The 18,072-nt window shown below is 42.9% G+C and overlaps 1 protein-coding gene across 2 annotated transcripts in view; it reads right to left on the reverse strand.

Moving 5' to 3' along the window:
* UBE2J1 (ubiquitin conjugating enzyme E2 J1) overlaps nt 1–18,072 on the reverse strand; it is an 873,843-nt gene that overhangs the window by 514,618 nt on the left and 341,153 nt on the right. For both annotated transcript variants that reach the window (XM_044067059.1, XM_044067069.1), the window contains one exon: nt 2,913–3,044. In XM_044067059.1, coding sequence (XP_043922994.1) covers nt 2,913–3,044 — 132 coding nt within the window. The remainder of the gene's footprint in view (nt 1–2,912; nt 3,045–18,072) is intronic.

An 18,072-nucleotide genomic window follows, 5' to 3' on the forward strand; every position in this document is an offset into this window, starting at 1 on the left:
TCAGGCAGAGCAGAGGGTCCCCACTCCGAAGAGACGTGAACCCCTCCCAGCACCGAGAGGGACAGCTCCGAGGCCGATGTCGGGGCTGAGCTCACCTGCGCCGAAGCCCCAAGAGGGAGAACGGGGTCGGACAAGGGTCCGATGCCACTCGCCCCCTCGGAGCCGACGAGGGAGTCCCGGCACCCAGATCCCTCCAAGGAAGGAACCAATGAAGAGATCGGAGCCGAGGAAGGAGCCAAAAGGTGTGGTATCGGCTCCGATGTTCCCAAGATTCGAGCCCCAACCAGCTCTGGCTCCGAACACAAAAGGGGAGTCAGAGGAGGAACTGCTGAAGACACCAGGACAGCCACAGTCTGTTGAGAAGGGCTGGCTAACATCTTGGCCAGGGCCTGTGATTTAAGTAGTCTACTGACCACCCTCTCAAAGTCATGGTCAGATAACCTGGAAGACCGAGAGGAGTGGGACCTATGGCTTCATTCCGACTGAAGCAGCGGTGACCTCGGAGCCGAGCGAACTGATTCTAGGGAAGGGTACCTAGAACGTTTTCGGCCCAATGATGGTTACGACAGTAAAGTCAGAGCCAATTGAGGTCTAGAGCTGTCGGCTCCAGCCGGAGCCGAAGTGGAGGCAGATGCTCTGCCCGGCGATGGCTCCGAACTGGGACCCGATGGCTTGGCGGGCTTTGAGGATTTCCCCGACTGAGGCTTTGCAGGGGATCCCTCTGGCTTGAGTAGGCCTCTCAAAATAAGCTTGTTCCTATGCTCCTGCCGGACTCTCGGGCTGAAGGCAGGACAGACCAAGCAGGAGTCCGGCAGGTGTAGGGAACCCAAGCAATAAATGCAAGAAGTGTGACCATCTGTCAGAGACATCTTCTGACAGCACGAGTCACACTTCTTGAAGCCGGAAACTTTGGTATCCTTGGACATACTGGCCCGGGGATACCAAAGACAGAAAACTTACACTAGTGCTTAAAACAAGGCACACAGACACACTCACACGCCCGCACTAGATAAGCTAACAATAATAAGCAGAAAAAAACTATCAATATCACCCACACTTAATAATAACAACAACAACCTCAATAAAAAATGTACAAAAAAAAAAACTAGAAGGCTAAACACTACTCCTATAGGTACAACAAGGGGGGGGGGGGGGTTTAGCCACTAATAGAGAAGAAACAAGGGGGGGGTAGAAACTCTCTAACAGAAAACGAGTTTCCTAAGTGGGACAAACTAGGGGATACACAGTATAACTATACTACAAGGTAAAGACAATCTATCTCTAAGAAAAAATACAGTTAAATATTAGCTGAAAATAGAAAAAACGGATTAATACGACCTGAGCCAGTAAAAATGCAACCTCGTAGCTGAAGTGGCAAACGAGATCTGGGTATCTAGCGCCAAGCATTGTGGGATATGGGGAGGCCTCGAGCCAGTAAATAGCTCTCGAGCTTTAGTAGAAGGCCGAGTCGGAGCAGAGGATCGGCTCTGAACCCATCCAGCAAGAATGAAGGCGAGATAGACAACTTAACATCAAAGCATTCTGTTAAGATTCTTCTTATTCCTGTATAGGAAACGTGGTTGTTCGCCAACAATCCTTTTAATGACCTCATCTACTTGTAAAATTGACCAATTCTTACAAACAATATCCCTAATTTCTCTACTGTCAGAGGTGTAAAATGCTGGGACTTTAACTAAAGGATACGCAGCAGAGGTTTTCATTTGTCTACCAGGTACAGCAGGACCAAAATAAGGTGCTGCTGTGTCTTTACGTAGTATAGGAACTTCACTCAAATGCTCACTTACTGCTTTATGTTTATTTTACTTTTACATAAACAAGAGTCCATTTAATCAAAGAAATGCTTGTTTATTCTTATCTCTCCCATGTCTTATTTACCAAAGCACCATTTGCTTTTCTACACACACAACCAATCCACTGTAAGCTACTCTCCCCTTAACCTTCTCTCAATTAGAATTACTTTGACTTCTGCTCCGACATCCTTATGTTTTTCACCTGTCCCACAGTGTGCATCCTACTACTCATGTCAGGAGCCTCATTTCAAGCTTCCTCAACTGCTCTGCCTTCACTGCCTAGGTTTTTGGGACATACAGAAGCACTTTGTGAGCATGTTTACAGCTCCCTTGCCATTTCTTTTCAAAATCCTGTTTGTTAGCACTTTGCTGTTTAAACTCATTTTTGAAAAAAGGGGGAGGAGCCTGACAGAAAGTTTTTATTTAACTCAGAAAAGGAGGGCTGAAAAATATGGGCCACCCTTTTAATCAATTCCCACTTTCATCAAGTCTTAACCTCAAAAGCATAAAGGCCAAATAGAACATCATCTCAATGGGAGGTTGAAATAAGAGTTTTAACATATTCTGGTATGTTCTGATAACTTAACAAAGCAAATCTCATAACTGACATCACAGCAGCAGCTCTGGAGATAGCATCAACAGAATCATATAACCCTCTTTAAAGAGTGTTTGGCTACATGAGATGCAATATATAACCCCCTTTAACAAGTGTTTGGTTACATGAGATGCAATACAATTAAGGCAATTAATTCTTTACCTCAGAAGAAAGGAGGTTAAGTTTCTCATGTTCTCAAAAGAAGCAAATGAAAATTTTAACATTTGAAAACGTACTAAAAGTTAAAGTAGCAGAAGAAAGTTCTCCCATCCCTGGCAGAGGTAATGAGATTATTAATAATCTGCTCAGCAGTAGCAGGCAAAGGCAAATTAAAATACTCAAACGCATTTCTGAAGTATATTAATTTATTGCTACGGGAAATCAAGTAAATGAAAGGATCAAAGAACACATTTTAACCACAATTACGATACAAAACACAGCAAATGTACATAATAAAAGACCTGCAACAAATATGATTCAATACTCAAGGTGAAGCATTTACTCACTGTCAAGAGAATAATACTAGGAGGTTTCATCGGATATTCAGGAGGTAAAACTATTCGACCATGATAAACTCCCCCATCAAAGTCGGAATCTGGAGGTCCTCGGACTGAAAAGTGCCACTCAAATAGATTGTCCTTAAAGGAAAAAAATAAGTAACCCTTAGAAGATAATAAGACACGTATTCAATAAAAAGATGATCAAACAAGGAAACATACAAATTAGTACAATAGAAATATCAACCTAAACTGTCTACTATACACAAACATAAATCATACACACTATAAAATATGTTCAAAATGTAAATCTAACTAAATACAAAATAAAAGAATTTACTTACATAATTGACAGCTAACATCAGGCTTAATGGGGGGTGAATTAGGGGAGCAGTCTCAAGACCACTATGAACATTAAGATATCAATAACACTTCAGTTTCTGTGGAACTGGTGATACACATTAAAAAGTAAAAAAAACACATATTAAATGAAGCATGGTTGAACAACTGTGTGTGTGTTAAGAGAGTACAGTTGTATAATTATTATTCTATGAATAAGTAAACTTACCGCAACAGTAGATGCTCTAATAGATCATGGTTGCAGTAGTCTAAGCTATATGGGTTATTATCCTTGCCTAGGCTACAATCATAGTCAGCTACCGAAGCCTTAGGGCAAATTCTACACACCCAAATTGCCACTGGCTCAAACACAGCCATATAAAAGGCAATATGGGTACCAAAAAGTTTCACAGATTTTTTGCCTCAAAATGGGAGGCTACAGCCCTGCAAGGAAAAAATGGTAGGAAAGGAACAAATCAAACAAAAGCAAGCAACTATAAACACAAGGGTGTATGTGTATATAGGTATATGCCGCTTTGTCATATACTCATATAAATGAAACTACAAAGATCAAACAAAGCTGCTCAGTCTCTAAATGCTAAAAAAAAAAAAAAAAATATTTTGCTGCACCCCTCACATAGTCATATATACCAACTGCAAGATCATAGCACAGTGGGGAAAGGGCAAATTCCCTGCTCCTCACTGTTTGTGATCTTGCACAGAGACATCAGCATGTGATCAGCTGATTTTCAATCAGCTGTTCTGGCCTTTTTCTGTGAGATGAACTCAAAATTTGACCACCTGAATGACACTTGTGTGTGCGCATATATGTATACAATAAATATAGGTTCATAGGTTCACACTAGACTATCTGCCCTAGGGCATTTATAAGCCTAGCCAGAGTGTGTTTGGCTTTCGCCACCCATTTTAAATTAATTTTGCGATGCCTTTTTTTGAGGTTAGTATACTGTGCCTCTGTCTAACAGTGACACAGAAGTGATAGCCGGGGTAAATCTACGATCTCCCATCCACTCATCAAGATTCCTCTTGAAGAGAGTCAATGTGGGACTCTGCCTAACCTGGACTGGGATTTTATTCCAGAGTGAAGGGAGCCTCTGGGTTATGAATCTGTCCCTCCAGCATGTCCCATTTATTTCAGTGCTGAGGTTCAAGTCTCTCGAGCGCGTAGCTCGATGGGATTTGGATTTTCTGAGGAGCAGCATGTCCATTAATTCTGGGTTGGACATGGCTTTATACATCAGGCACAGATCGCCTCTGAGCAGGTGGTATGCCACTGAGTAGAGCTGGAGTTTCTTTAACCGGGCAGCATATGGCATCTGTCTGAGCCCTTTGATCCTCTTGGTGAGGTACTTTTGGGGTCTTTCCAGGTGCTGCAGGTATCTGGTAAGGTACATCCCAAAAGGGGCATTGTACTCAATTATGGGCCTGATGAGGGATGAGTAAAGAGGCATGATGACCTCCCGTGATCTAGATGTGAATCCCTTCATGATTAGGTGGGCTATATAAAATGTTTTTCTAACCACTTTGGCCACGTGGTTGTCAAATGAGAGATTGCTATCAACTTGGGCCCCCAGGTCCCTAATGACTTCTTCTGTACTTAATGGATTACCACCTATGTGGTAATTTGTGGGCACTTTGCTTTTGCCAAAGGGAATGACTATACACTTTTTGGCGTTTAGCTTGAGGCCATGGCTCTGGCACCAGTTGTCTGTTTCTATGAGGCCCTTTTGGAGGATGCTTGTGTCGGCTGGAGAGTTGATTATGACGCCCAGTTTGCAGTCATCTGCGAACTTGGTCAGCCACAGTCCTTCCGTGTTGGCCTGTACTGCCGAGAAATATATACCGAACAAGAGAGGTCCCAGGACTGAGCCTTGTGGGATGCCACTTGTAACTGGTTTGGAGTCTGACATGGCTCCAGCAATTCTAACCATGTGGGTTCTGTCCTTGAGCCAGTTTGCAACCCATCTAGTGACAAAGGGTTTATATTTAAGCTGGTGAGCTTATCTATAATGCCCGAGTGGGGTATTGTATCGAAGGCTTTTGCGAGGTCCAGGTAGGCTGTGTGGACCACCTTCCCCTCGTCAATGGCCTTGGTGACTGTTTCAAAGAAATCGACCAGGTTTAAGAGGCAGGATCTGCCCTTAACAAAGCCAAACTGGGTAGGATCCAGTGTCTGTAGGTCCCCAATATCTTTATTTATGAGGTCCATGATGATTCTTTCCATAGCTTTGCAGACCAAGCTAGTCAGGCTTATGGGGCGATAGTTTCCAGGATCTGTTGAGGCACCACCTTTGTGGAGAGGGACCACTGTTGCTGTACGCCACTCTTTGGGTACATATCCTGTAGTAAGGCTAAGATTGAACAGTAGTTTTATGTTTGGGTTTAGCTCTTCTTGGAGTTCATGTAGGACGAGCCCGAGACACCATCTGGTCCCATTGATGCTGTGTTTTTGCTTTGGAGAGGGCGGCTCTTACCTGAGCATCTGAGATGTCAGGGGCAGCACTCTGTTGGGATAGATATTTGCCCTTTTGGTGGGAGGGGGAGAAGTTTGCACTGAACCTGTCAGCTAGGATGTTGGCAATGTCTGTGGGCTCAGTGTATTTTTGTCATTTTGGACTAATTCTGAGCATATCTGGGAATTCCCACCCAGGTTCCTAACATAACTAAAGAAAGCCTTGTGATTATCCTTAGTGTCCTGTGCAATTTTTCTCTCAAAGCTGGCCTTAGACGATTTTATGAGTGCCCGTAGTTTTTTGCTAATACTGATCAGAGATGCCTTCCCTTTTTGGGATTTTACTCTATCATGTAGTAGCTTCCTCCTTCTATTGTATAGTTTGTTTATGGCTGGGGTCCACCAGACAGGACGCCTGCCTTTGGAGGATTGGGTCTTGGTTTTATTTGGGATTGCATGATCCATGCATTCTTGAAGGTGTTCATAGAATGCGTTTATAAAGGATTCTGCGGTCTGGGCCGTATTTTCCACAGGCCCAGGGGCTTTGAAGGATTTTGCCTCGGTTTTGAGGCGTGTGAAATTTGCTTTAGAGAAGTTTTTCACTGTGGTTTTCTGGGCAGGGGGTGGGGTCGGGATGTGAATATCCAGTGAGATTAGTTTATGGTCTGATCTTACCAGTGAGGGATACACTTCTGGTCTGGAGCATAGTGTCCCCATGTTGGTGATGATCAGGTCCAGTATGTTTTCCCCTCTTGTGGGAGTGGTAACAAGCTGTTCCATAGCATTTGAGTTTATAAATTCTAGGAACCTTTGGGCTAGGGTGTTGGAGCTAGAGTAATGCTCCCAGTCTATGTTTGGGTAGTTGAAGTCGCCCAATATAATGGTGTTTGGAGAGACCTTCATATTTTCCAGTATTCTCAGGAAGGCTGAGTGGGGTTCCTGTGTTTGGGAGGGTGGTCTGTAGCAGGCTATAAACTGGAAGGCAGTTTTACCCACTGTTAGTTGCACATGGATAGTCTCTGATGCTTCGTGCTGTGCCACCAACCTGGAGGTGTGGGTATCTTTGACGAATATTGATACTCCCCCTCCTTTTGTGGTTCGGTCCAAGTTTTGGGGCCGAAAAGCATGGTATGAGGTATAACCTGGTAGTGCTGGGGTGCTCTCAGGAGCCTTGAACCAGGTTTTGCTACTGCACAGATATCGATGTTCTCCATGCTAAGGAGAGTTTCGAGTGCGTGCATCTTGAGGTTGAGACTTCTAGCGTTGAGTAGCATTACTCTTAGTTTCTTATCCTTTGTGATACCTATGGAGGTGGGTTTGTCTTTTGAGCCTTGCCTAAAAAAGGCACTATGGGGGTAGCAAGAGCCTTTGCCAATATCCGAAAGCCCAGGGGTGACAGGTGCAAGCCGTCCCTATCGAAGCATCGTGGCTTGTCGAACATGTCATCCCAGGCTGACAGGCATTGGATCCCCTTTGAATGACACCAACACTTAAGCCAATTGTTGAAATTGATCATCTTGTCTTCATATTGTGGCATCATTCTTGGTGAGGGTAAGATGCTACTCAAGGTCAGGGTCATACCAGCCTGGGCTACATGCTCAGAGAGCTCCTCTATGTCTCTTTTCATGTAGTCCAGGGAGGTATGTCTCTGGTCATTCACACCAGCATGGACAATGACTGAGTCATATTTGTACTTGCCTTGGAGTGACCTGAGTGCTTGTGTTATGTGGAGGATCCTAGCGCCCGACAGGCAGCTCACCGTGACCTTCTCCTTGTTCAGCCTGGTGAGCGGGACATCAGTGTGCCTGACGATAGAGTCACCTATTACAAGTGTATCAGGTGTGTTGTTTAGTCATAAGGGCTGTGACTGTTCGGCACACTGGCTTTGTGAGCTATGTGTTGCATGTGTTTTGTTTTGAGGTAGCGGTTGCTTGGGTGTCTGCTTTGGAGGTCTCTGCTGCTTAAGAAGATTTTTATTTAGAGCCTCCGAGTATGTTTTTGTTTGTTTATGTGTTTGGTTTGTTGTTGTGGTAGGTCTATGTGAGACTGGAATTGTAGTGAGTGTGGTTTCCTTCTCCTCCTGACTGGTTACGCCAGTACTGAGTTGAGAGAGCTTAGCCTCCAGTTTGGCTATATGGTTGCATCTCTCACGTGTTGGAATTTGTTGGGAGGAGGAGAGGGTTGTCTGTGTACATGAGGCAGTTGTAACATTGCCTCAAGATTCCCAGATTCACTAGCTGGACCGGAGAGGAGATTGACAACTGACCTTTGGACATGCTAGAATAGTATTGGGAATTCCTTTATAATTGAAAAAAGGGCCAATGGGGAACAAGGTACTCAAGGGAGTTTGTGAGGGTGTAGTGCTTTTAATTTTTAGAGCTGACTTATATAATTGCTTTAGTGAGCAAGTGCCAGGTAACTTAAATGCAATGTGTTACAGGTAACTTAAATGCAAAAACGACAAACAGTTAACTTTCTTTCAAGTGAAACAAGGAAATAAGTACAGTAAGCAATGCAGATATCACTAGGGATCCACAGAAGTGCTAAAAGGCCGCGTTTTAGGTGGAATTAGCGTTTCAGGGAAATAAACAAACAACAAGCATACAAACAAAGCTAGATTCAGCAGGCCTGGATCTAGTCTATGCTACAGCAAACAAGGTGTACCAATTTCAGTAAGAAACAGTTAGAATATGCAGGCACTATAAGCCTTTAACCAGAAATTCCCTGCTCAGAAGGGCAGAGTCCAGCCTCTCCTCCCACAAGAGTGCAGACCGCAATCCTTCTTAACGTAAAATAACTGGCCTGAAGCCCAAGTGCTTAAACCAGAACTAATACACTTTTAGAATAACAGACACTGAGCTCTCAATCAGCAGTTCCCAACTTAGAAGGAGGTAAGCTACCTGTCCTGCCAGCACCGTGCAGGCCACAAACCTTCCTAATGTAAAACAACTGGTCTGAAGCCCAAGTGCTTAATCCAAAAGACTTAGAAATGATAGCTACACTTTAATCAAGTTACTACCAGCAGTAATAAATACAACTGAATACTTTAAAGAATGCCTGGATTAGTGCTCAAGTTATACAAACAAAGCTAGATTCAGCAGGCCTGGATCTAGTCTATGCTACAGCAAACAAGGTGTACCAATTTCAGTAAGAAGCAGTTCAAATATGCAGGCACTATAAGCCTTTAACCAGAAATTCCCAGCTCAGAAGGACAGAGTCCAGCCTCTCCTCCCACAAGAGTGCAGAACACGAACCCTCTTAATGTAAAATAACTGGCCTCAAGCCCAAGTGCTTAAATCAGAATTAATACACTTTTAGAATAACAGACACTGAGCCCTCAATCAGCAGTTCCCAACTTAGAAGGATGTAAGCTACCTGTTCTGCCACTACAGTGTAGACCACAAACCTTCTTAATGTAAAACTGGTCTGAAGCCCAGGTGCTTAAACTAAAAGGCTTAGAATGAGTTACACCAAGCAGTAATAAATACAATTGAGTACTTTTAAGATGACGCAAAAGCAAAACAATGTAGGAGAAAACACAAATACAGTAAAAGCAGATACATTTTTTTTTTTTTGTGGAAAGAGAGAAAGGAGTAGCAGAAACTAACCTGATTGGCCTTCTCAAATGCTCTCCCTGTACTGGGTAGAATGAGGTAATGACACTAGACTGGGAGGAGGGTCCCAGATCAAATTTACATGAGGGGCGGGCAACTGCAAAGCCACCAACTATAAAAACACTATACCAACAGGGAGGGAGGGTGGCATACAAAATGCAGAAATGTTACTCACAGCTGAAAAGCAGCAGTGAGCCTTTAAATGAAAGTTTTAAACAGCTAAAGGAGCCAAAGTTTTAAACAGCTAAAGGAGCCACTACAAAAAAGAGTTTAACTGCAACAAGTTATCATAAACAAACAACCCAACAGATGCTTAATAAGAGTGGACAATTTCTAGTTAATACCTCACACACAGTGAAACTAGTTAGAAAAAATGCACAGTACACAAAGTGCTATAAACAACAAAGAAATAAAGAACAAAATAAACAAAAAACAGGATACTTAATGTTATATATTATAGCTCCGAGTTTGCTGAGTGTCCTTCCTTCGATTAGCTCACTGTAAAATGTGTGTATGTGTGTATATATATCTATCTATATATATATATATATATATATATATATATATATATATAGATAGGTCTACTTCATATGACCTAAATTTCATATGATCAAAATTAATTTGACTGAGACCAAATGACCTAAACTTCATTTGACCTAAAACTCATTTCACTGACAATGAGCACTGGCAATCTGTAGAGCACTGTAAGGCAAGTAAAAGATATATGCCCTGTTCCCCCACTGTAGTGCAACCCTGGAGTTAGAATATATAGTTGGGGGGGCATAACTCCCACACCTAGTTTGATTATATATCCTGTGGTTTGATTTTATATTGTTCAGTAAAACTGAACTCCGGTAGAAGAAAGGAGGCAGAAGGACCAGCAGAGCTCTCTAGAAACCCATGAAGGATGGCCCTAGTAAAACCAGCTCTAGCTCTGGGAATTCCTTCCAACTTGTAGTGCTTGGTAAATGTATGCAAAGAAGTCCAGGTAGCTGCCTGAAGAATACAGTTAGTATTCAAACCATTGGAGAAAACCACCAGAAGAAGCCACAGCTCTAGTAGAATAATCCTTAACATTATAAAGAAGGCTCTTACCATGAAAGGAACAATAAAAAGAAATGGTTTTAGAAATCCAAGAAGAAATAGTTCGCTTGGACATAGCCAATCCTAAAGACCTAGGATGAAAGGAAACAGAGCTGATCAGATAAGTCTTAGTCTTATGCAAATAAAATCTGAGTTGTGTATGCACATCCAGTGTGTGCAGCACCTTCTCACTAGCTGACTGCAAAGAAGTGAAAAAAGTGGGCAAATGAACAGACTGATTAAGAGACAACTCATTCACAACCTTGGGCATGCATAAAAGTGGGATTATTACAAAGGGACACCCTGTCCTTATGGAAGAGAAAAAAGAGGGCAAGCCATAAGGACTTGTAGCTCAGACACTCATCTGGCAGAAGTAAGGACTAACAAAAGTAGTCTTCCAAGATCAATGCTGCAAGGAAGCTGAAGCAGCACGCTCAAAAGGAGTCTGGGCCAATTTTTCTAAAACAAATTAAGATCCCAGGAAGGAGTAACAGGCTTCCTGGTAGGCCTAATAAGGAGGGCACCTTTAAGAAACTATTTAGTTTCAAATCTAGAAGCTAAACAAGGTGACAACGGCAGACAATTAGAGATAGCGGACAAGTGGGCCTTAACAAAAGAATAAGCCAACCCCAGCATTGAGCAGTTCACACAGATAAGAGAGAACCAAAGGAACAGCCACTAAAAAGTGGATCCAGGTTACGGAAACACACCAAACAAAAAAAAAAAAAAAAACTCCTCCTTTTGGAGGATTTCCTAGCCTCCTGCTGGAAAAGCACATCCTCAGAAGAAAAGGTGTCTACATGGAATCAAAATCATATTACCCACAGTATCAGCTGAAGAATGGAGAGGTGGGGATGGATGAGAGATCTCTTACCTTGTGTGAGTAGGTCCACCCTGTGAGGTAACTTGTGATGACTGCCCTCAGCTAAATGCAGAAGAAGAAGGAAGCAATACTGACTCACCCAAAAGGGAATCACCAGCAAGATTTCTGGGAGCATTCTGTTGTATTCTGAACAGAACCTTTGGAATGAGGGGAAGGGGAGGAAAGGCATAAAGAAACATCCCATTTAAAAAAAAAAAAAAGACAGGGCGTCTACCTTTCAAACCAGAGGACCTGGGACTTTGGCACAAAACAGAGGAAGTTGTCTGTTCAGAGTTGAGGCAAAAAGATCCACTTGAGAAGTATCCAACAGACAATGTCTAGAAATACATCCCTGTGAAGCATCCATTCCTATGATTGAGTTATGGACCTGCTCAGAGAGTCTGTCACAATGTTTTAACCTGAGGGAATGTAAACTGCCTGAAGGGTCACTTGATACTGGATAACTAGTTCCTACACTAGGAATGCCAACTGGCAAAGAAGATAAGATCTTGTCCCCCCCCCCCTGTTTTTTGACATACCACATCAATGTGATATTGTCTGTAAACACCTTGAGAGATCCTGGGGAGAAGAGAGGATGAAAGGCCTGAAGAGCCAGCAGAAGAGTTCTCATTTTTTTGATGCTGATGTGGTCTTGTTGCTGATGAGGTGACCAGACTCCCTGTACCTTTATGGAGCCTAAGGTTGCTCCCGTCCCACATCTGAAGCTTCTGTGAACAGCTCCTGAAGAGGAAAAGGGGGTTGGAAAGGGAGCCCTGGATTGATAATCAACTGCTGAATCCACCACTGAAGTTCTAGCTTGAGACATGGAAGAAGAGGAAAGAAGAAATCAAGGGGATGAGTATGTTGAAGCCAAACTGACTTTAGAAACCACTGAAGTTTTCCCATGTAGAGCTTGGCAAACAGGAACATAGTAATGGTGAAGGCCATGAACCCCAGAGCTCTCAGAAATTCCCTGGCTGTTATTAAAGTCAGAGGAAGAAGGGGCTGAAAGAAAGAAACAAGAGTTAGGGCCCTGGGAGGAGGCAGGGATGCCATTATTGGAACAGTCTAGATCATGCACCCCAAAAAGACATGATCATGTGAAGGGGTCAAAAGGGACTTTTTGAAATGTATAGTGTACACCAGGCTATACAAAAGAGAGACAGCAAAATGAAGATTTTGCAGCAATATCTCTGGAGAGGATGCCTGAAACAGGAGGTCTCATCCAAATAGGGAAAAACTTGGATCCCCCTTAGCCTGCAAATAACAATCACAGATGAGTGGCATTTGGTGAATACCCTTGGGGCACAGCAGACAGGCTGAAAGGCTAAGCACAGAACTGAAAATGCCAGGAAGCAACAGAGAAACATAAAAACATTATGAAAGGGGGATGAGTAAGGCTATGAAGGTAAGAGTTCTTGAGGTCCAGAGATACTAGTAAAGCCTGAGGAAGCAGCAGAGAGAACAAGGTCTGAAGGGACACTGGAAAACAAGGGACCTTCATAAAGGTGTTTAGGTGAGAGAGGTTCAGAATAGGTCTCCACATGCCCTCTTTCATGGGAACCAGAAACATTCTGTAGTAAAACTACTTCCCCCGTTGGGAAACTGGAAGTTCCTAAATAGTTCTCCAACTCAAAAGATACTGAAGCACCCCTGGAAAGATGACCCCGAGGGGGCTGAAGAATGCCCATAAAAGGGGGAAGAGATTTCCAGACCATAAAATAGCCTAGGCAGCACATGGACAGAACCCAGGAATCCTGAGCAATCATTAACTAGACAGTAAAGATAGGGAAAGGCGAAGTGAAAGAGGAATGTAGCTGAGAAGAACAGGATAGTCAGACAACACCTGGTTTGTCAGGAAATGAAAACGTCTGTGTCACAGTAGTCTGGGTAGCTTTATCAGGAGGAGCCCACTTCCCACCTTTTTTATCCTTGGGAGAAGGGCAAGACTGCCTGCGTACAAAGGCCAGCTTATTAGGGTAATTTCTCTGAAATTTAGGCACAGGAGAAACAAAAACTGCAAGGCCTTACCCTTATCTTGAAGAGACTTAAATCAGGAGCAGCTTCACCAAAGTGTTTGTGGTACGGAGGAGTATCCATTAACTTAGCCTTAACATCATCAGGCAAAGGTTGAAGCCGAAGCCATGAGCATCTCCTCATCACAGAACCAAAAGTAGCAGCTCTAGAAGACTCTGCTGCATCATAACTACAATTAATAGAATGGCAAGCAACCTGGGAAGAAGTCCCTAGCAGGGAAAGAGCAGAAGTCCTCCCTTCAGAGTCAGGGAGATCAGAAATTACCTGTCAGGTTTGAGAAAGACGATCAAAATATATCTGGACATACAGATCTGATAATTGACAGCCCTAAAAGCCAAGGCAGCAGAGGTATAAACCTTCTTAACTAGCCATTTCATAGTTCTGCTGTCTTTATCAGAAGGCAGGAAATGAGCTTGTTAGATGCTACAGAGACCGCAGAGGGGTCAGCAGAAGGAAACCTACTGAGAAATTTGCAGTCCTCAAGCACCCTATAAAACCTATCCAGGTTTTTTTGGGACCAGAAGGCTAGGAATCTGGGGCCTTAGATACAGTAGATAAGACATCCAACAATGCAGCCAAAACAGGTGGAACAGCAGAAGGTCTAGGACAGTCCATTTGCAAAGCTCACAGCACCTCTTCTGAACCTCAGAAACATGAGTACAATCCCATTTAAATAACTCCATCATGTAGAGATTGTGTCCCCAAAAGAAATCTCCTCAAAAGGAGTGTCAGGACTTCTGGACTCCTTCTTCCTCAGACCCATAGTCCAAAGGAGAGGGAATCTGAGATGAATAAGCAAGGGATTCTTCATCTGAATCCACCTTCTTTCCAGAGGAATACTATTCCCTGGGATTTTAAGGGAAGCAGAGGACCAAGGGGGGAGCAGGAACAGAATCTCCATGAGAAGGTTTCAAAGCCATAAGGGCATTAAGCAACCTGAGTGAAATTCTGCCATTCACTCTGAGGGTCATTCGGAGCAGGAGAGCCATGCTTTTTTTCTTCTTTTTCAAAGGGATATCCACCCTGTAAAATTTAGAAAGCTCAGACCACGGATGGCATTCAATAACTGTAGTCTCTAACCATAATCTGAGGAACACCCCTAGGCCCTTTGGAAATAATCAGCCATGGTCCTCTCTGAACATCTGAAGAGGATATCTGCAAGGCCTCCAAGGCAATGCTAAAAGTTGGATCCATGCCAGCCTCCAAATTAGTCATGGCAGAGGAATACAAATGCGGAGCCAGGCAATAATCTGGATTTTCAATAGTCTCGGAAGTATCAGGCGGAAGTGGCATAGCAGAAGAATTGGACCTAGATTTCTTGGTCTTTTTCTTCATGGACGCCTGACCCTCGGAGCAGGAAGTTTCTTCCATGCTGTCTTTTGCTAAAAGCTTAAGATGTTGGTTCTCCAAGTAGAAGGCCAGAGAGGAAAGCAGACTGCAGAGAGTCTTCAGAATGAAAGCCTGACAAACACAACAGGATGTATGGTCATGGGAAGCACAGAGACAAAGTAAGCATTGCTCGTGACAGTCTTTATGGGGAATCTGTCTCTCATACTGGCATTTATCCTTTCTGGATGACATGACCCCTACAAGTAACACACACACACACAAAAAAGATAAGAGCAAAAAACTCCAACAAGGCACTTATCTGAAACAGCTAGATGAACCAGCAAAGGAAGTGGGTGTTCAGACCGACAATCAAAAGATGGCATTCGGACTGGAGGCAAAGAAGTTCTGAGAATGGCACATCCAGACATCACCTTTATGCTCTATGCTTTACTCGTGGAGCATACTCATGACGTTCGGCATACCTTAAAGCAACCTAAAAGCTTTGGCATACTGGCCGAAATTTGGGCTACTTTTGGAAGGATCTCTATTGTAATGAATACTGCAACAGTGAAATGGAAGGACATCTACTCTTACAAGTTTACACAACTGTACTATGTTTAGCATTTAGATCCCTGCTGTTGCAGCCTAAGCTATATGAGCAAATTACCTTAGCTTAAAAACATATTGGGAGGTGAAAAGACGTCAAAAACATCTAGGAACCCTTAGAGAATGCTCCTTGCAAGTCTGTTGTTGACCTGAAAAACGAATCCACATTGTGATACTTTGTGAAAGCATTTACAACAGGACCAAGCTGCTACCTCTAAATCAGTCCTGACCCTGTCTAGAAGTGGATTGTTATGGTGAGTACAGCAAAACATTGCATGACACAACCATCTGAAAATTGCCTGTTTTGACATACATTGTTCTTTTTCCTTACCCTCATAGCAGACAAATGGCGGATTATCTTTCCTGAAGGGTCAAATTCTGCCCCAGTAGTTTCCGACCTGCCTTTGGGCATCCAGAGTATGAATGATTCTTTCTCCTTTGTTTTCAGGTTCTGGAAAGAATACAGCGAAATTAATAGCCTGGTTTACAATAACTTAAATTCAACTACTTCAGGCATAAAAGGATTAGTTCTCAAAGATATCATGGCCTTATGGAAAATGAGGTAGGGATGACTCACCACAAGTGCTTGTAATTCAGATGTTCCTCATGCAGATGTCAGAGCAATGTGTACTACAGTTTTCCATGTTAACAACCTCAAATCAGCCCGATGATCTGGTTCAAATGGAAGTGTCAACCTTCCAAGCACAAAATTAAAATCTTAAGGAGTGGGTGATTATGTAAAACCCCTTTCAAAAACTGCTGGACTTGACAACAGGTAGGAGGAGGGGAGGGTCTAAGAGCAGACAAGCAGAAATTACCAAAAGATGAATCTTGGCAAGGGAATAAGAGAGACCAAAATATAACTCCCACAAATAATCAAGAACCACAGGGAACCGGTCTTTGAAAGGGTCCCGGTTCTTAAAGTGGCACTAACTTGAAAATCTTTTCCATTTACACATATATGACTTAATACATGATGCACACATTCCAAAAAAAGGTACCTAAAATGTATCAAAATTCTATCATCCAGGCAGTTAGCTGAAGTGGTTTCAGGTTAGGGTGCATCAAATAATCCCTGCCTTGTGTGAGTAAATCAGGTCTGAGGGGAAGCTTGTGCTAATTGCCCTTGGACAACTTCAGAAGAAGGAAGATCCACCGTTGCCTGGATCACAAGGAAATCAATACTACCATCTTTGGAGTCTTCATAAAACATCCATAAGAACCATGGGTATCCATGGAAATGGTTGAAATGCATACCAGAACATTCTTGTCCAATAGGGTTGCCACCTTTCAAATGCCCAAAGTGGGACATTTTTTGTAGAAACATTAGATTTTGCAGGGGAAAACATACCCACAGCCAGTACAAAGGACAGAATTTCATTTTTTGCCTAAATAAAAGCTTATTCTTGTAGCATTTTAGTTGCTTATTCTGTTTCTTATAATATTTAGGTGTTTAAGATACAAAATAACTGTTTTATGCAACTATTAAAGAAAATATAAGAAGTTTTTTCTCCTAAAATCTCAGGAGATTTGCCATTTTTTCAAATTTTTTGCAGGACACAAATGCCCAAAGAGGGACTGTCCCTCACAAGGTGGGACAGGTGGTAACCCTATTGTCCAAAGGAATGAAAAGGCATCTGTCTTCCAATCTTGTTTGCAGGGAAACATGAGGAAGAATTTATTTTTTTTGAAAGGAGGCAGGCAAATCTATTTGAGGTATTCCTCACAGCTGGATCAACATGTGGAAAACTCCCAGATATAAATTCGATTTGTGAGGGTCTACCCAGGTCCTGCACACCTTGTCTGCTACAATGTTTTGTTCTGATGGAATGTATGATGCCTGAACAGTTGGACTGAACAGAGTTACTACTTCCCAGGCAAATACAGCACATCTGCAGAGGGGATAAGATCTGGTACCCTTTTATTTGCTAATGTACTACATCACTGTGATGCTGTCTGTGATAACTTGCAGAGGCCCTGGTTTCCAGAGATGACTTAAGGTCTTTAAAGCATTAATGACTGCCATCTCTTTCACAATTATGTGCTTCAGTCTGTCCTTGAAATTTCAGAAACATCGTACTGTTAACCCTTTTGAAGTTGATCCCTAAGCAAAGTCTGAAGCATCTGTTGTGACAGATTGGGAAGGAAGCTGAAGGTAGACTGGTCCACCCACCAGAGTAACTCCCCTCTGACAAATCCCAGAACTGCTATCTGAAAAAAATAAAGGGGTGTTGATGCTGATTCTAGACTGACCTGAGGTACCATTGAACTTTTCTCACGAAGTCTGACAAAACAATCATGAGAATCATAAATTCAACTATAATCCTGAGACTGGCTGGAGAAGTCCAGGAAGATTTCCTTCTACTGCTGTACTTTGGTCATAGGAAAAAAATGTTCTTATGGATAAATCTAGAAGGCATCACAGGAAAAAAAAAAGAGTAGACCCCCACTTGGGGGCTCCTGACAGGTTAGGGCAAGAAAAACTGATGTAGTGGCCTCGGCTGCCTTACTTTATACTACTGATGACCTGACGTCAGTCCTGAAGCGACAGCAACCGATGCAGAAATACTAAGCCTCTGGTATTCGGGATGGCCGAGGGCTACCCTGGCAGGGATAACCCAAATGTGATGACTGCAACAGTGAAACACGAAGAACATCTGTAGATGTAACAAATCACAGTACTTTTGCAAGGACGCAGGGGTTTTACTCTGTTCTCACTAAAATAAATCTCTCATTCTGTTAACACTTTCAGGAAAAAAAAACTACTGCTGGGGTGAAATTTGAAGAAATAACTATCTCCAGAAGTCAGAATCTTGAGCTTGAGGA

This window comes from Protopterus annectens, chromosome 1.part0, assembly GCF_019279795.1.
Source record: "Protopterus annectens isolate FY-2018-M chromosome 1.part0, PAN1.0, whole genome shotgun sequence".
NCBI classification, from domain to species: domain Eukaryota; kingdom Metazoa; phylum Chordata; order Ceratodontiformes; family Protopteridae; genus Protopterus; species Protopterus annectens.